General features: G+C 40.0%; 1 protein-coding gene across 2 annotated transcripts; it reads left to right on the plus strand.

The window, feature by feature from the left end:
- The first annotated feature begins 1,281 nt into the window (after positions 1 to 1,281).
- On the plus strand, positions 1,282 to 15,154 carry slc6a13 (solute carrier family 6 member 13). 2 transcript variants are annotated; one of them, XM_047597227.1, is made up of 15 exons: positions 1,282 to 1,445; positions 4,772 to 4,975; positions 5,467 to 5,601; positions 7,166 to 7,306; positions 7,807 to 7,888; positions 8,171 to 8,303; positions 8,915 to 9,049; positions 10,697 to 10,800; positions 10,973 to 11,097; positions 11,769 to 11,881; positions 12,075 to 12,212; positions 12,654 to 12,756; positions 13,050 to 13,150; positions 13,430 to 13,600; positions 13,868 to 15,154. In XM_047597227.1, the coding sequence occupies exons 1-15, from the start codon at positions 1,436 to 1,438 to the stop codon at positions 14,030 to 14,032; spliced, it is 1,860 nt and encodes a 619-aa protein (XP_047453183.1). In that variant the 5' UTR covers positions 1,282 to 1,435; the 3' UTR covers positions 14,033 to 15,154. The 2 variants fall into 2 exon arrangements, with proteins under 2 accessions (XP_047453183.1, XP_047453184.1); XM_047597228.1 differs by lacking the exon at positions 1,282 to 1,445 and adding an exon at positions 4,097 to 4,115.
- Positions 15,155 to 17,896: the final 2,742 nt, after the last annotated feature.

Below are 17,896 nucleotides of genomic sequence, written 5' to 3' on the forward strand. Positions count from 1 at the left end.
CCATACATTATTTTCATAACACACACCACATATACCTCTCTAATTGTGTACACACACCACGTAAGCTCTGGTGCTGTCACTTCAACACATGCCTGCTGATGCACTTTATGCAAATAGTGCTTTCCTTTTACTTCTGGCTAGATATCAACTACGTTTGATCGGCTCCGCCACTGTACTCAGCAGAGTGACAATAAAGTTGAAACTCTCTAATCTAACCAACAAATGATATCGTACCACACTTCATTGTTTTAGTCACCAATGACATGCACTCGTCTTAACTTGTTTTTACATCTTTGTGCAGGTTATGTCACGTAACTCTCAGCAACAAAGCAAATAGGTGCATTGCCCCGAAAGTCAAATTATTCCTTTAAGATGAAGTTGGCAATGATTGCTAAAATTGGATGTATATCCATGTATATATACAAAGTGTTTTATCACTGTATGTATGTTTATTGCTATTAAACTGAATGCATTAAATTGAATGTAACCACAGCATGTACCTACGGTGAAATGAAGGACTGTGACATCAAAAGAAAAATTATTAAACAGGTTTGTGTCAAGTCGAAACTGCCTATGGGAATTAGAAAGCTAACATGTTCGTGTCCTGAATTATAATGCGATCAGATGTGGGGGCGGGGAGTTTGGAAAATACAAAAAAAAAGAAAAAAAAAGACCTCACCGTGAAAGATTTCAGGCAGGAAAAGCAGAAGCACATCACTCCCCCAGTCGCCACCTCCATAAAGACCCTCTGGATTGTGACCTTGTAACAAATGCCTTGAACCAGGCCACTCTGGACCCCTGTGGTGGGAAAATATTCTGAATGGGCTTCTGGGTCTGTGAGGAAGGATTCTGGTTGGGGGAATAAAGACTCTTTTCCGGGGGCTGAATTAAGGGTGTGTTTAGAGCAGGGCCTTCATGGAGCAGGAGTGACATTTTAATTACCATCAGTCAGACAAGGCGCTGAAATATTGGAAGGAATCTCACCAATAAACAAAGAGTTTTTAATGATACACTTTAAGTGAGATTTTGCAACTGCGCAAATGCGTATGTTTGCGTGCGTGTATCTGATACATAACCTAAAGGTTATCCCGAGTCACGCCAAGCCTCTCCCTTACTCTCTGCTCGTGTCTGGGCAAGGCCTGGGAGAAAATGTGAGTCAAAAGGTTACGCAATCAGCCCACCATGCTGAGACAGCACAGACCTCTAGTGTGAGTTTGTGCGTGGGGGTGTCTGAATGGGACTGGATGAAGGGGTGGTGGGGGTGGAGAGACTCCAGAGGGAGGCAAAGCAGAGGGAAAATCTCACTGTAGGCTGCACCAGACTTTTCAGATTGTCAGATCTCCGCCCCTCCATGCATGTTATATAGTGAAACCTGAAACGACTGTGGGCCTGGATTTGATGCCCAGCTCTCTTCTGTAAACTGTCTACACACAACATGATGAAAGGTGAGTGGCTTTGGTTGTTGATTTGTTCATCACGGGTTCCTTCAGTCACAGATGGATAAGAAGTGAACTGAATGGTCATTATGGGGCATGCTGAAAATACTGACACTCATCTTCAGTTTTGATGGATAGTTCATTTAGTGGCAGCAGATGTCAGTGAAAACTGATAGATAATATGATATCTGGCAAGTTTATTTTATAACAGAGAGCTCTACAAAGCTGCAGTGAAGTATTAAGTATTAAGTTCCACAAGTGTAGTCATGAGATGTTGTTTTCAGAAATTTGTCTATGCAACTCAGTTCAATCCGTGGTGATAAACTTTCCAGTCAGAAAGCAGATCAAATGCGACAAAATGTGCGTCAGGTCTAAAAAAAGAGTCCAACATTGTACTTTTCCCTAATCCACAAATAACTGAACAAGCATGTGTATCTTATCTTGCACTCTCTCTTTTTTTTGTTTTTGTCATTTTTTATCAAGTGTGGTTTATCTTTTGCAGATTCACAGGTTTTCCTTCCATCTAACTGTATTCGTTTGTCAGTTATTTAGCATCACACGGTGCAACAGTAAAGTGTAGGTATATGTATATGTACAACATCTGTGCTCCTACATTATTTAACTAATGCAGTTATATATTAGGTTGCCATAGGCTAAGTTCAGTCTTGAACATTGCCTTCATCCCCGTAATGCTACACTCTCACCGGACAAGAAGGTCATTATTTGCTTCCTTCAGGCTTTATAACAGGTTTCAGTGTAATCTTTGATGTGTGTTTCTTTTTCCTCCACTTTCATCCAAGTTTCAAAGTACAGAGTCTTATCTCAGTTTGCGTCAGTCGCACTATTTGATTTGAAGTAACTTAATTTTGAGTTTTCTTTCACTTCTAAATGTACACAGGAGAAGCTCAACACAATCAAAAAAAAAAAAAAAAAAAAAAAAAAAGAATACATGGAAGGGATTACTTTGCAATGCTGACCCCTGAAAGAATTATCAGCCCACAGTTTACCTTCATGTCCGGGCCCAGGACCTTACTGTTCTGGTTTGACATTGTTTTCAGTCACAGCAGCCATTGCGAGAACCAGCCCAGCATCAGCCAGCAGACAGACACATTAAGTTACTAGCTGGTGGACAGAATTGACAAGGAGCAGAGTGAGCAACATTTCTCAATCATGAGTCGATGGAGATCTAAAACAAAGGGTTAAAGCTGAGTGGATTTTAGAATATTTACCAAGTGTTCGCTTACCAAATGATCACAGTGGGAGTTTAACATTGACATTTAAGGAATAGTTCAATATTTTGGGAAATTATTGAGCGTTAGCTTGGAAGAGGCTAAAGTCAGCAGCTTAGTTAGCTTAGCCTAAGTAAGCTTAGCTCAGCACAAAATCTGGAACCAAGTTTCAAGAATCACTTATTTTCATCGTTTGTGTACGTAATGAAACTCTGGCAGTAGCTCCTGGCTAAAATCACACATAGAAAACAGTAGAATGAGCACCTAAAATAAAATAAAATACATAAAAATAGAGCTGTCAGCATCTAATGGTGACTATGCCAGTAACTTATGCACAGTATTCCGCACCTATTTGCTTGATTTGTGCAAAATTGTAACTAAATGTTATAAATGTGTGGGCTTTAGTGTTTCTAGGCTGGTTACAGAAATTTCCACTTGTTGCCACTAAGGCTGCTAGGCAACCAAATGGAGAGTCCAGTCAGGAGAGTTTTGCTAACTGTGGTTTCCATCCTTCATGCAAAGTTCAACAAACTTTGCCCAGCAGTGGCGGTATATTTACATGTGAGTGGTGTTTGTTGTATCATGAAACTGTCCTTATAAGAACCAGTCAGCCAGCCATTCACTAGGTCAGTCTGTCACTCACTCACTCACTCACTCACTCAAAAAGAGCGAACGCTGGTGTTGTCTCCTGGGATAAAGCTCCACTGCTGGCCCAATGGAGTCCCAGTCTTGGCATGTTTTCTCACGTCTTATCGTCTGATGGGTGACAGGTCTGTGAACCTCTTTATTTCAGCCACACTATGTTACTGACGACAACTAGACTGGGTGTCCTTTAAAGTGATAGTACTTGCACCACAGACAAACTGTGAAAAAGTGAGGTAAACTGTCATCTGGCTTTAAGGCCAGAGAGGTTTCTCATTTGACAGAACAATGGAGAGGGGCTACTCTGCTTTTGTGGCAATAAACCTTCGTTCCCACCATGTATCTGCTGAAAAGAAGGAGCTCTATTTTTACCTCGGCCACAATTTGGCCCCAGCGCTTGAGATTTTGCCTCATAAAAGGAGTCCAACCTTCAACCTCATGTACACAGCACCTACAAAGTCACACTTGTTCTCAACCTCTGTCCTTTGCCAGGAGGAGCACATTCCAAAAGGTGGCTCCACACAAGACTTTGGACTCAAAGAGTTTTCCACTCCCCGTGTTGCTTTCAAGAGCAAACTTAGAAAACGCGAGGCAACCTTGGTCCTGTGGAACCAGGTCACTCAGCTCGTGACTTGTTTCAGTTGGTGCAAGAAAACAGAAGGAGGAAAGAAATACTTAATGTATTCTTGAAACTGAATTAGTGTGAGCATGGTTCCTTCGGACTGATCATCAAGTCATTTGAATTTGGACTACAGCAGCGACCACAGTGTGTTCCCGAGAGAGGAAAAAGGGGGTGACAGCAGAGCTGGTGAGAAGTCTGTTAATGCAACCTGACAGCAATGAGCACAGTCAGTGAGCTGCCTGTTTCCTCCACAGAGAGAAATTCTTTCAGGAACATTGGCCCCGAAACAGGGTCTGGCTGAAGGCTTGATCAGCTTCTAATGTGGTCACGTAACCTCAAACCATTACCGACCTCATGCAGCATGGAAAAAGGGGTGACAGTTATTGTAGCTCATTTGAGCACAAAAATACATATTTAGCACATCACATCCACAGTGGGAACTCTCTTTGAGAACTAGCCGAGGTCCTGAAATTGCACTTTATCTACTTATGGTCTTTAGTACATTAACATTTAGACATTACTAATGTACATATTCTCCACCATTGAACAGAAACAGAAGGATATAATTAAAACTATGCAAGAAAACACGACAGCAACAAAAAAGGGCACAAAACAAAACAAAAATTAAAGTTTCCTGCATTTAACCAATACTACATTTTAAATCAAGCTTATGGAGAAACTCTTCCAAAAAGACAGCAAGAAGACAGCAGGACAATAACTTATTTATTACTCTTAGCGGAATTGTGCTATGCTTCCACTGGCTTTACTCGGTGTACAGCCTTTGCCCAATTTCTTCATCATCATTTTTTTTTATATAATACTCTTTCCATTGCAACTCTTAGGGCACACAGGAGATATGGAAAACAAGGTAGAACATTCTAATGGACACAGCAGGCCCCTGGACATCGTGCCCAGCACGGAGGAGAAGATGACGGAGAGGGGTCAGTGGGGCAACAAGCTGGAATTCGTTCTGTCCGTGGCTGGAGAGATAATTGGCCTCGGGAATGTTTGGCGTTTCCCCTACCTTTGTTATAAGAATGGAGGAGGTGAGTTCTGAGAATTACCGTCTCTGGCATGTTATTTTACTGCCTTGTTAAGTATTAACTCAGTCGTGTGTGCAACGTCACGGTCTGATGGCAGGAAATTTACCAGAAACAGACATTCACTTAAAAAAGCTTTAGATATTTGTGGTCAGTTGATTTAGAGTCTCTTTTACAACTTTTCCTTCCCTTTAGAAGTAGGACTGGCTGCACACTTAGACTGCCCCCCCCCCCCCAAACCCCCCCCAAGGCAAGAAGCCTTCTGGAAATTCCACAGATTGCATTTGTCCGTAGAGAAACAGTGCAGCAACAAAATTCAGCATGTGAGAGGGAAAAAAAGACAATAGATTTAAACAGCAAACGTCAAATCCATTGTTTGAATACTGGTAGTTGTTGCTGTCAGAAATAAACTAACTTGTTACTTTAAGAATATGCTACTATCCTTCATTGTTTCTTGAAGGCATCTTTGTGATTTTTTCTATCTGCACTTAACACAGGGGCCTTTTTTATACCATACCTCATCTTCCTGTTTGCTTGTGGGATCCCGGTCTTCTTCCTGGAGACGGCTCTGGGTCAGTACACCACTGAGGGGGGCATCACCTGCTGGAGGAAAATCTGTCCATTGTTTGAAGGCAAGCTAAACATTTTCCAGATAAAAACTGATATTTAATGATGTCAAAACCGTTGATCAGACTAATGACATAATTCCTATGCTTTGTCTGTGAGGGTTATTGTCCATTCTCATTAAGTTTTGAATGTAAAAAAGTTTTAAAACAAAATCACACGCACATGTTTTTAAGAGGAAAAATACTGGTTGTGCATTACATGAAAGCAAGTAGTAGCAAGTAGTAGCAAGTAGTAAAAACTTGTAAACAAGTCCAGAAAACTACATAATCTATTGTTCAGACATGTTATGTCACATTCTGATCTATGGAAATATGTGTGTTACACATTTAATTTTGGGTGTCTTTGTGCGCGGGGGCGTGTCAGTCCAAGGAATGTCAGACAGAAGTGAAAGGCTAACGTAGCGTTTCTCCTATGGCAGCCAGGGGAGGAGCTGAATCACGGTTGCAATCATTTGTCGATAAAAGAGTTTAACCTAAAATCAAAAGCATTTCTTGGAATCATTTCAGCGATAGTACAGTAATTGCTTCCACTGTTTAGACGGTTGTGTTCTCAGGCTTCTGTTGGACTGCAACTAATAAATGAATCAGTGTGACTCATGTACCTGCAAAAACAATTATACAAGCGTAGAAGTGTAATCGTTGGTGGCTAGTTAGTTAACCCTCAGGCGTCAGTTTAATTACTACTCTCTTGAGTCATTTGCTCTGCTTTTTTTTTCTACATAAATCTCTTAATTCACTTCAGCACTTTATAAAACAAATTTTTTTTTTATAAAAAATCTATAATTTTGAGAATTTTTAAATGCCAGTTTGATTACTTAAAGTCACTGTTTTATGTTATTTTTTATTTTACATAAAACTAGTGTTTGGTGGCTGGGGCATTTTTTCAAATCAGTCTTGGGTATGACTAACATTGTCTAAAATACTGATTTGATTGCATTATTAGTTTTTGTGTAACATCAGATTTAAAGTTTACTACCCTCTTGTAACTTTAGTGGTCCCATTGACTTCCATTACAACAACATGTTTTAATCTCTCAGCCATGACACAATACAATTATTCACTCTCCAATATTCAGTCATTTCCCTATTATAGGGCCTATAAAGGGCATGAAATGTTTATTATTTCATTAGCTTTTGTATTAAGCTTAGCAGGCTATTTTAAGGAGGCTTGTGTATATGGGTGTGTCTCTCTGTGTGTATTCACAGTCATATATGGACTCTTTTTCAAGAAAATAAAAACATGGGCCCCCTCTCTTACTGTGGTGAGAAAACACAGCAGTTCTATGAGTCCTGGCACAGACTGTGACCTGGGTGTGTGTAGATTAGCTCACAATTAACTCTTAATTTTCACTGAATTACAAACTTTGTGTGGAGAGTGACTTTGTTACAAAGAAAATCGCCACATGCACTAACGCAGCCAAAATGACAGCCAAGTGAAGAGGAAAAATTTGCCCAAATGGACAAAAATGTCTGTAATGATGCCTGAAACGCACACTGTACCTCTTAGTTTTCACTGGATTATTTGTATATTTATGCTGCTCAGCCCTGTAAACCTGATATTTTCTTTTCAGGAGTGGGTTACGCCACCCAGGTGATCGTTGCTCTGCTGAACATCTACTACATCGTCGTGTTAGCGTGGGCCATCTTCTTTCTGTTCAACTCCTTCACCTGGGATCTGCCCTGGGCGTCCTGCAACAACACTTGGAACACAGGTGGGACGCAAGACATGTCCTCAAAAGCCTTGTTCTTCCACTAGTCAAACACTTCCGAGCAAATCTAAAGGTCCTAAAAGGAAATTGATAAATTCAATTACTTGTGTAGCCAGGTATCACTCTTGAGAGAGTACACTTTTCATTTAGTGACACCATAATCTAACTTTTAGTGAAATCTCTCATCAGTTAGTTGTAATCAACATTGCACCACTAGCATGTAGCCGATGTGCTAACAGTAACAACTGCAGCTTTAAGGCTGTAGACTTCCAGTGCTGTTGATAAATATTATTTAAAAGTTTAAGGTCAGAAACCCGACAGTGTAATGTCTCCCCCTTTCTAGCTGAGTTTTATTTTTAAGGAAGCGAATGTTCCTGCACCACTCCACTCCTCTGCCTCAGCGGTGCCATTGTTTGTCTTTCCTTTGTGTATCTTGGAAACCTCAGAGAAAGCTTGGATTTCTTCACAGGATTGAATGTGCTTTTGTCTATCCTTCATTCAAGATTCCTGCATGGCATTTCAGAGAGGGAATAGCTCCATCAATCACCATGTGAACGCCACATCTCCTGTCATTGAGTTCTGGGAGTAAGTGCCTGTTTGTACGACCATGTCCTCAAACGGCCTCGCATGTCGACAAATTCACACAATATCTTAGCAAGGCATTTCAGTTCTAACTGATGTTTTTTTCTGTTTTAAAAAAATGTTATTGTTGCACTAGAATTTCTGCTACTTGTTTTTTTTTTTTAATTTTACCATGTGGCATGTCAGTTTTTACCCACGGAGAATTTTAGGGGATGGATGTGGCCTATCCCTAAGGACTATAGTTGTTTTTGAGTGGAGATAAAACGTGTCTGATAATTCCCCCAGGCGCAGAGTGCTGAGACTCTCCTCAGGGATCGACCACATTGGCTCACTGAACTGGGATCTAATGATCTGCCTGGCCGTTGCGTGGGTCATCTGCTACTTCTGCATCTGGAAGGGAGTCAAATCCACTGGCAAGGTGAAACTTTCCCTTTAATGACAACAGACTAATATTCACCGTTAGAGCAGGACCTGTATCTGCATTTCATTTGGAGTATTCAGCATTTCAGCAATCTTTTTTATTATTTATTTATTTATTTATTTTAGAAAAAAATAAAAAATTAAATGACATAATTCACATCAGTATCATGTGAATAGAGAGGCAAAGTCCGAGCACTACCATAGGACACAATGGGACCTTACAGTACATCACAAAAGGTCTGTCTATGAACCTGTGTCATAGTCAGTTGTGAGAAAGTTGCAGGGTCAAAAAAAAAAAAAAAAATTGTCTCTCACCACTGACTGCTGACCATTGTTTTAGGGAAAAAAGTGCATTGTGGTCCATCAGAAGCACTGGGACTTCACCCCTCTATGATCAAAAATTGCCAGCTACAGAACCAAAAACCTACTGAATCTACTATAAATCCGTGGTACAAAATACTACCAAAGATACCAAGATTTAACACACTAATAAGGTTGAAGTTTTGGCAAATGTTATTATTGGAGAATAAATCAAATTTCTGAAAGGGAGAAATTGCCCCAAAACATATGCAGCTAAAGACTATGTTTTTGTATTTTTTTTCCTTGCAGGTTGTTTACTTCACAGCCACTTTCCCATATATCATGCTACTGATCCTACTGGTTAGAGGAGTAACCCTGCCGGGAGCCTCTAGAGGAATCCACTTCTACCTTTACCCTGACTTGGATCGACTGTCGGACCCTCAAGTAGGTTAAAAAAAAAAAGGACTTGCTTTCAAATTTACATACTCGGGAGCACAAACTCTCAGACATGCAGGTACAACTTGGAAACACCCTTGGAAAATGTTCTGATGCCTCGATACCAACAAAACGGGTACAATCTGGTATAGCACAGCCTCGGGACAGCTAGTCCTACAGATAAAATACACACTCATAATGATGGGGTCGTACTCACCCACACAGACAAGTATTTTTAAAGGAGCTCTGAAAGTGTCTCATGCCATGTCAAACCAACCTGTTCTTCCTGGCTTCCTATCATTTTTGACATTTGTTGTTTTTAGTTTACAAGGAAATGAATTAAAATCCTCTGCCAGCTCAGCAAAACCTTTACAGGCTGTACGGGACTCGGGCATCTGGGAGCGGTAGGTGTACAAGTTTGTAATTAACCAGGGCATAAGGAGGAAGTAAAGCGGCATGATGTTTGTACTTTGTTTGTACAGAACTCCTTTCACTGACTTGCATTTGATCTACTATGTTTTTCTCACACCGCTCGCTCGTGAAGTAGAGCTACCGGTTTGCGAAAAGGTGTGGTTAAAGTTTCCACGCCTAAGGCCCAAGTGCTCAAATGTGAGCACTCTAGTTTTGGTGGAGCACTAAACATTTGAATAAGTAATTTTCTCGGGATAGAGTAGAAACCAAAAATGGTTCACAACTTCATTATTCTTCCCCAGACCATCAGAAAAACAAAACAAGCAAAGACCCCGTCACATTTTTCCACTTTCCCACTAACAACAACAGGTATAACAAGTGGAAGAGTGCGAATTGGGATTAGTGGATGCAACTTTTACAATGAATACTTCCCCCTCTGCTAGATTGCACCCAGCATGAAAATCCAAAAGAGGCCCCACTTCATTCCCTCTCGGGGGAATGAATACAAGCCCCGTGTGTGCAGGCCAAGTCAAGCTATGCTGGTGGACTTGATGCCTTGGGAATACCTACTTTTGTGTCGTGCTGTGTCCAGAGCTTGTGCTGCTGGCTGAACCCCCAGTCAATAAGATCTCCAGTCTCGGCTGCCAACTATCTGAAACATGCCCCAGTGCTCTCGGAGCACTCCACCAGAATTGCAAGAAGAAAGAGAAACCTAATTTGAATTTTGAAGAGCGACCGAGTGTTCAAAGAGTGCCGCACTTTGCCGCCTTAGAGACGGAGTCGGATAATAGGCTTTTCTGGCCGGGTGGTGTCAGTGCGGTAGGGGTGAGAAGCTGAGTTTTGGGGTAAGGAGTCTTGGGATTTGATTTACTGGAGTTCGCTAGTGTTTTTCACCATGAAGGGCACATGGGAGGCTGTGTGAAAATCAAGCTCACAATGCACATCAGCGGCTTCACAACAAACCTTTCTGTGCTTTGATGAAGAGCTACTCGGTGACATAACCTATAGTCAAGTGATACAACCTGTATTGTTGAGTGGCGATACACACACCGGTAAGATGCCACTTCCTAAGCTCCTATTTCAATAAGAACCCCAGGACACAGTCATATCTTGTATCTTGTGTCTATTTTAACACAACAGAGGGAAATGAATCTTCCAAAACATATTTTCACATCAGTATTAATCAACTGGATTTTGCGGTTGTGCGGTACATTAAAAATACTCTTGTCTCTGGTCCATCCTAAGGTATGGATGGATGCTGGAACTCAGATCTTCTTCTCCTACGCCATCTGTTTGGGCTGCCTCACCGCCCTGGGAAGCTACAACAAATATAACAACAACTGCTACCGGTAATTCAGTTCAGCTCTTCTCTATTCCTGAATGAACAAAAAATATTTATGTTTTTCATTTTTACCCGAAGTGTCTCAAACCAGCATAGTAGCCAGCATGTTGTTACTGTTTGTGGTAAATGCCCAGATAATACTGTGTACTCGTTTCAACTGCCGTGTCTGTTGTTTCCAGGGATTGCCTGTCTCTCTGTTTCCTGAACAGCGGTACCAGTTTTATTGCAGGCTTCGCCATCTTCTCCATCCTGGGCTTCATGTCCTATGAGCAAAATGTGCCCATCTCAGAAGTGGCAGAATCCGGTTTGTATTTTTTCCTCTTCTTTTCACATTCCAGCATTATCTCTGTAAAGAATATACTGTGCACAGGATGTGTCCGTGTCTGCTGCCATATATAAGTTATAGAATTATAATCAGAGGTAAATAAATAGCGCGTGCACCGTCTCTGTTTTATGTGCCAGACCCGGAGAGCACCTTTGCAGTGTTGCTCACCATAGTAATAACAATTTAGCATTGTCTGATGATCTGAGTGGCAATCTGTGAACTCTCAGTGGTAACAACATTTTTTTTTAGGGTGTACAACCACACATTTTTCCCGTGTTTAATATGTAAATTATTCTGCCTCTGTAGTAGTAATCGTAGTTTTAAGGGGAAAAGGGCAGCAAAAGGACTAAATAATAGTTTAATTGATTTAAATGTTTTTCTAAAACCTTCAATTGAAGGTTTTAGAAGGTTTCTCTAAAACCTTCAATTGAAGGTTTTAGAGAAAAAAATGAATTTAAATTCTTATTTTGCCCCAACTCTAATAATAATAATTACTGATTATTATACCATTCAGAGTGAAACCAATTTGCATATTTTTTATTCTTCAATTAGCATGCAACCAAAATGTTGAACTTTCATAGCAGAATGTCAACTTTTATGTCTCATTATGTTATCAAAAATATTTGAAATATTCCAAATCTGTGTGTCAGGTCCTGGTTTGGCTTTCATTGCCTATCCTCGCGCTGTGTCCATGATGCCTTTCTCTCCTCTATGGGCCTGCTGCTTCTTCATCATGATTGTCTTTCTGGGACTGGACAGTCAGGTGACAACCCATCTTTACAACCACTCACATGAGCACGTGGACAAATAGATGATTCCAGTAGCAGTCATTTAGTAGTAATCCCTACTAGCAGCTGTATTACATACACATATATATTATGACTATGAGAGAATGACTTCAAAATGTGCTAATATAAAGACAAATATCTCATATTCATTTTTTTTTTCCTGGTTAGTTCGTGTGTGTGGAGAGCCTGGTGACAGCCATGGTGGACATGTATCCCTCCGTCTTCCGCCGTAAGAACCGCAGGGAGCTTTTCATCCTGGCGGTGGCTGTGGTGTCCTTCCTCATGGGGCTCATCATGCTGACAGAGGTGCTTGCACAGATTTAGCATTGCATCATATTTCCAAACAGCCGTATAAAAAACTCTTTTTCATCATGAAACCAGTTCCTTCCATTAAAGAGAAGAAACCTACTAATACATGTGGTGCTATAGTGGTGGCTTGAGGGCCTTTTGTGCTTCAATTTTAAGCTTTAATCCAGGTTGAAGGGAAGCAGTCTGCTGACATCATCTGATCCCGCGTACTATATCATACTCGTATCCCTCTGTCCACACAAATGGATTTCCTAAACTCGCTTCTTCAACGAATCATATTGACACACACCCAACTGTGGAAAAAAGCTCATCAACGTGTGAGGTGGCCTGAGAACTGCAGAGCTTCTTCGCTTTCCTTGATATGCGACAGACTGCAGGTTCTCTTTGATTTGTTTTCGTTTTACCTGGTTGTGAGCTTACGTCTTTCTGTGCCCACAGGGTGGCATGTACATCTTCCAGCTCTTTGACTACTATGCAGCCAGTGGAATGTGTCTGCTTTTCGTGGCTATATTCGAGACCGTTTGCATCGCTTGGGTTTATGGTGAGTGTGTAACAGGGCTTTAGTCATATGCACATGAAGTCCATAAAAATAAAAGCCACTGATTGGGAGACTGTTTGAGGCTATTTTAGATTGAATGCTATTATTTTTTTTTCTTCTATATTTTAAACCAATTAGCAATATATCAGTTAGTTGAGCAAGATATTGCACTAATCTAATCTAACTGAAGTACCTGGCATAATTAAAAGTGATGTTTTTCTTTCGGTCTCTGCTGAGATGAATGTCAAGTACTGATGTAGGTCTCCATTGTGTTTCCATCATCTCTCCGACCGCAGGTGCTGATCGTTTCTATGACAACATAGAGGATATGATTGGCTATCGCCCCGGCCCTCTCATCAAATACTGCTGGCTTTTCTTCACCCCTGCCACATGCTTTGTGGGGTTTAAGTTCCTCTTCAATATGCATGCTTTTACACGCCTGTCCTGAAAGACGAGCGCCCTCTGCTGGCAAACTATAAAAATACATGTGCACACAGTGACAAATGAAACCTTCCTCGTTTTGATAAATGCAATAGATATTAAGTTTAACTGTATCTCTCAGATATTCAGTTAAAGGATTTGTAATATGTAAAACGTCAGCTAGGGTATGTCACATAATGCAGCATTCATCCACACAGAAACATTAAATGTGCTCTTTGTTCTGTTTGTGTCACAGGCAACATTCGCCTTCTCCTTGATCAAGTACTCGCCTCTGAAGTACAACAATGAATACGTTTACCCATGGTGGGGTCATGGGATTGGTTGGATCCTGGCTCTTTCCTCCATGCTTTGTATTCCCCTCTGGGTGGCAGTTAAACTGTACACCACCCCAGGAACACTGAGAGAAGTAAGTCTTACCTAAAAACCGTCACTGACTATGTCTCTATCAAACAAACCAAGAACAAGACTTGTCTGTCGAATTATTATCCTTGTTTTCTTCATAAAATTTTAATATGTCAGTGTTGTGTGGTAGAAGATATTACACACTTGAATAATCTTAGTCTTAATTGGACAGATTCCAACGTATCTTCCTATATATTATTTCTTTTGTATGACTTTTATATGACTGTCATGACACGTTGTCACACTTTCCTAATGGATCATCCCTTCGCAGCGCCTTGCCTTTTTGACCACTCCCTCCACGGACTTACCGAAGACAAAGCAGGAGCAGGAGAGGCTGATGGCCATCTTTGCAGCCGACGGCGACAGCCTCCGCCAGAAAGCGCCTTCCACCAGGGAAGGCTACTTCCCTGTCGAAGAGAAGGATTCTCATTGCTAGAGCCTTGAGGGTCGGAATCAGAGTCTCGCAGGGGTCAACGGCCGCTCCTCGGTATCGACACTCTGGCTCCATCACAGCTCTCTCTGCAATAATACCTCACCAGGCAAGGGGGGGGTGCAACAGGCACAGATGTGGACTTTAGGATCAGATCACCTGTTAGCCGCCTACTTGCTGCTGGAGCTTTCTCCCTTGAATCGTGCCTTCAGCATACACCACGAGGGCCTTATTTTATGGAGAGTTGGTTAACATCTCATTTTCCGTTGGAAGAGTAGCATTTAAAAAAAAAACAAAAAACAAAAAACAAAAAAAACGTGATTACTGTTGATACACAGTGGCTCAGAATTTACATTTGATCATGTCTGCTTTCTAAGGAAGCATTTTCTTCTGTTATGGACATCTCTAATGTTCAGTTAGTCTGCCATGACATTGTGGTTACGTTTGTTGCAGATGAACCACAGGAGATGTTACAAGGTGCATATATCATGAAAGCTAGCCTAAATAAAATCCATCCAGCGTATAAGTACCACACTGCATTTTTTCCCCATACAGTAGAGAGTTCTCATCTCAGGATGTTTTCCTCTTTTTTTTTTTAATAAAACACATTTCTGAAAAAGTGTACTAATGTTATTGTGGCTGGAAAACGTGTAATTTATATTTAGCTGAAATGATGACAACTGAACTGAATTAAGCTTTGCTGTTTTTATATTCATATTAATGTTACAGTGTTTATGGATTCAGTATTTGTTCTTTCCATCTGTCCTACTGAGCTTTGGAGCCTTGAAGCTCTGGAACACACTTTTTTTTTTATCCTTTGATTATTGACATGATTTTAATTTAGTTGGGTTTGCCTTATCTCTAATGCACTGAATTAGTGTGAAATTAAAAGTGCCTAAAGGAGACGGTTGCCCCTCTCAGATGAAACGAGCAGGGCCTCCCGGTAGAGGGGTTTCATTCCAAAAGGAACATCTTGCTTGTCATCTCCTTTTTCTGCTGCATGATACCGAACTACAGCGTGATGGAGTGAATGTCTGGTCTTTGGTTATTGATAGAGAACACTTTTAGATGTATAACTTTTACAGGCTAAAACCATTTTTATGACTCAATAAAATTACTGTGAATTTACATTTTTAGTAGAACATGTTTTTTTTGTGTGTGTGTGTGTGTGTGTGTGTTTTTTGTGTTAAATATTCTAGATGGAAGCGACACATTCATCCACCCATTATCTAGTACCACTTATCCTTAGAGGGCCGCAGTCTTCGTGTAAACTGTTCAGCGCTGTTACAGTTTTGTTTTACATCAGTTTACATTTTAAACCGCACATGAGAAGATGCAACATTTAAAAGGCAGTCTTTTATATATATGTATATATATATATACATATATATATATATTTTTTTTTTTTTCAACTGGTGAAACGTGATTAATAACTCTAAGTAATCAAGTAATCACGTTGGAGAGTCTGTTCCACATTACCTATAAATAATCTGATAACATTTATTTTTTGATGACCATATTTAATTGGATCTAAAATTGCGACAGTTATGTCAGCCTGTGTTAGCTCGTCTCTGTCTCAGCAGTTAATTCTCATAATGATATTAAACACTTTCAATAGATTTGATTTGGAGTTTATTTGCCCTAAGAAACCAGTCAAAATGCAGTTTACAATAAATATACATCTCATCTTCATAAAGGTGAGGGGATTCAGAATTTGTTAAAAATAACTGAGAGAGCGTTTGATTCGATTAATTTGTATTTTTATGTCGGAGGCTTTGGTTTGTAGTATTTATCTGTCGATTTTTCTATCTATCTATTACGTTATCCTGTCATTTTTCAACGTAACATTTAATCCTAATCAGCCTACTATATGGCTTCTTGGATGAGATTCTTCAACCTTTGACCACCAGATGATAATTATTTCCAGTCAAAGCAAAAATTTGTGTCAAGGTTGAAAAAGAAAAAAAAACCTTCAGGGCCTTCCTGATATGTCACATTCACGAGACTGTGACAGACACAAGGACGACCTTAGAGTCAGTTCCATGATAAAAAAAAAAACAAAAAACATGGAGCCCATTTATTGAAAGCTTTTTAATTTTCATAAAGTGGTCAGTGTGTCTTGGTGTTGTGGCACTTTAATGGTCACAAAGCAACGTCTAAGCTCTCTCTCTCCTTAAGAAGCGTATGTCTCTATTCATTTGGTTTCAGTGTGATTTTTATGTCCTTTGTTTGTTGACTGAATCCTTTCTTGCAGTTCCTTGGTTTATGAATATTCTGCATGAGTCCTCACATCTCAGATCAGCAGGCTATATTTGTTTTATTTTATTTTTTTTGATGTTGTCTCGCGGTAGCATGGCTCTGGTGTAAAATGTGACAGGTGTTTAATGAACACAAAAGGAAAATGTCTATAGTCGGTGACAGTGAAGAGACGATGTGACAAACACAAAGCTCTGTGGTGCCATTTCTCCTCATTTCAAAACACAGAAATTGCACGGAGTATTCCCTGTTCATGTTTTGACAAAATTTAGCACAAGTAAAATGTCATCAGTGAAATGTTATTAGCAGAATAAGAAGCTACTGCTTGGATTGCTGATTGAAACTGTCATCAGAAAGAACTGCTGTTTTCTTATATAAAATTGTAAAGGTGATTTACCTTAAATTATATTTAGATGTTTTATATTTTACATATCTTAATGGTGGAAACAACTCAATACGTGTTAATCAGAAGTTTTTGCTGCATTAGACATGGCTCGTTTTAATTTTTAATCTGAAATAATTCTACATCACCCGTAGGATGTGAGAGTCTCTTGTTGCTACGATCTGTGTTGTTTTTTAGATTTCCCTTTCATCACACTTCAAAAGGATTTAAGGTGTGGAAGTTTGTACTCCAGCTCCCTGAGGGCAGAGCGTCTTTCTTCACCGAGACAGCGCTGAACTCCAGCTGCCTGCAGAACAAAAAGCAACCGATGAAGGGCTCTGTGTGAGATGCAGCATCTACAACTCAAAAGTTCAATACTCTTAAGAAACTGAATGGTTTCTTGTTTCTTTTGCAAAGTTACAAACTGATTTAACATATTTACTTTTGAAAAATATGCAGGGGGCGAAAAAAAAAAAAGATTTCAGTTTGAGCACAAATGCAGAATCAAGAATGTGGTGCACTAAGCGCAAGCGGCTTCATTCTGGTTGTTGCTCTGCAGCCTCAGGGTGCGGGTGTTGTTGGTAACAGTGTCTTCACATATCATTTTTCAGTGTCACCCCGTATAAGCATACTGTAGAATGAGAATGTATCTCATCATTGCGGTTCACCACGCTATTGTATCAAAATATACATAGTATTTAATGTGTTTAATATTTAATAGTGCCAGATTCAAGAATGACAAATTAAATTTGACTTTTTTGTGAAGCATCCTGTATAAATTAAATAAACAAATTATAATTACTTCACTGGAGTAGTAATTATAATTATACAGGCCATTTACCTAACAAGTATCAGTACAAATTACCATACTGGGTAAAGATTTTAAACACTGAAATGTACCTATTATAGTGAAGAATGGTCCCTTTTTTATTATCAGATGCTTGTAAAGGTGCATACTCAGCATTTTGTAGAGTGTGACTTTTAACTAGAATTTTTGCATCATGCAATCTGCAACAAAAAAAGGGGAGAAAACTTGTTTAAGTTGACTTGAAGTTGTATGTCTGATGTGATGATGGAAAAACAGCCTTTTCCCCAAAGAAATGGACTAATATAAAAGGGTAAAACGTATGTGAATGCTGGTTCCTGTGACGCGTAGGCGGCCACGCATGTCGACATGTCGCTGTCCAGCAGGGGTCGCTGCAGTCATTACTCTGGATCACTGTTTACGGAAG

Source organism: Mugil cephalus, chromosome 10 (assembly GCF_022458985.1).
Source record: "Mugil cephalus isolate CIBA_MC_2020 chromosome 10, CIBA_Mcephalus_1.1, whole genome shotgun sequence".
NCBI classification, from domain to species: domain Eukaryota; kingdom Metazoa; phylum Chordata; class Actinopteri; order Mugiliformes; family Mugilidae; genus Mugil; species Mugil cephalus.

Bases quoted from the DNA above. Each gene is read 5' to 3' on its own strand.
- slc6a13 (XM_047597227.1), top strand. The intron at 4,976-5,466 runs GTGAGTTCTGAG...CACTTAACACAG, and splicing joins TTGTTATAAGAATGGAGGAG to GGGCCTTTTTTATACCATAC. The intron at 13,151-13,429 runs GTGGGGTTTAAG...TTTGTGTCACAG, and splicing joins TCACCCCTGCCACATGCTTT to GCAACATTCGCCTTCTCCTT.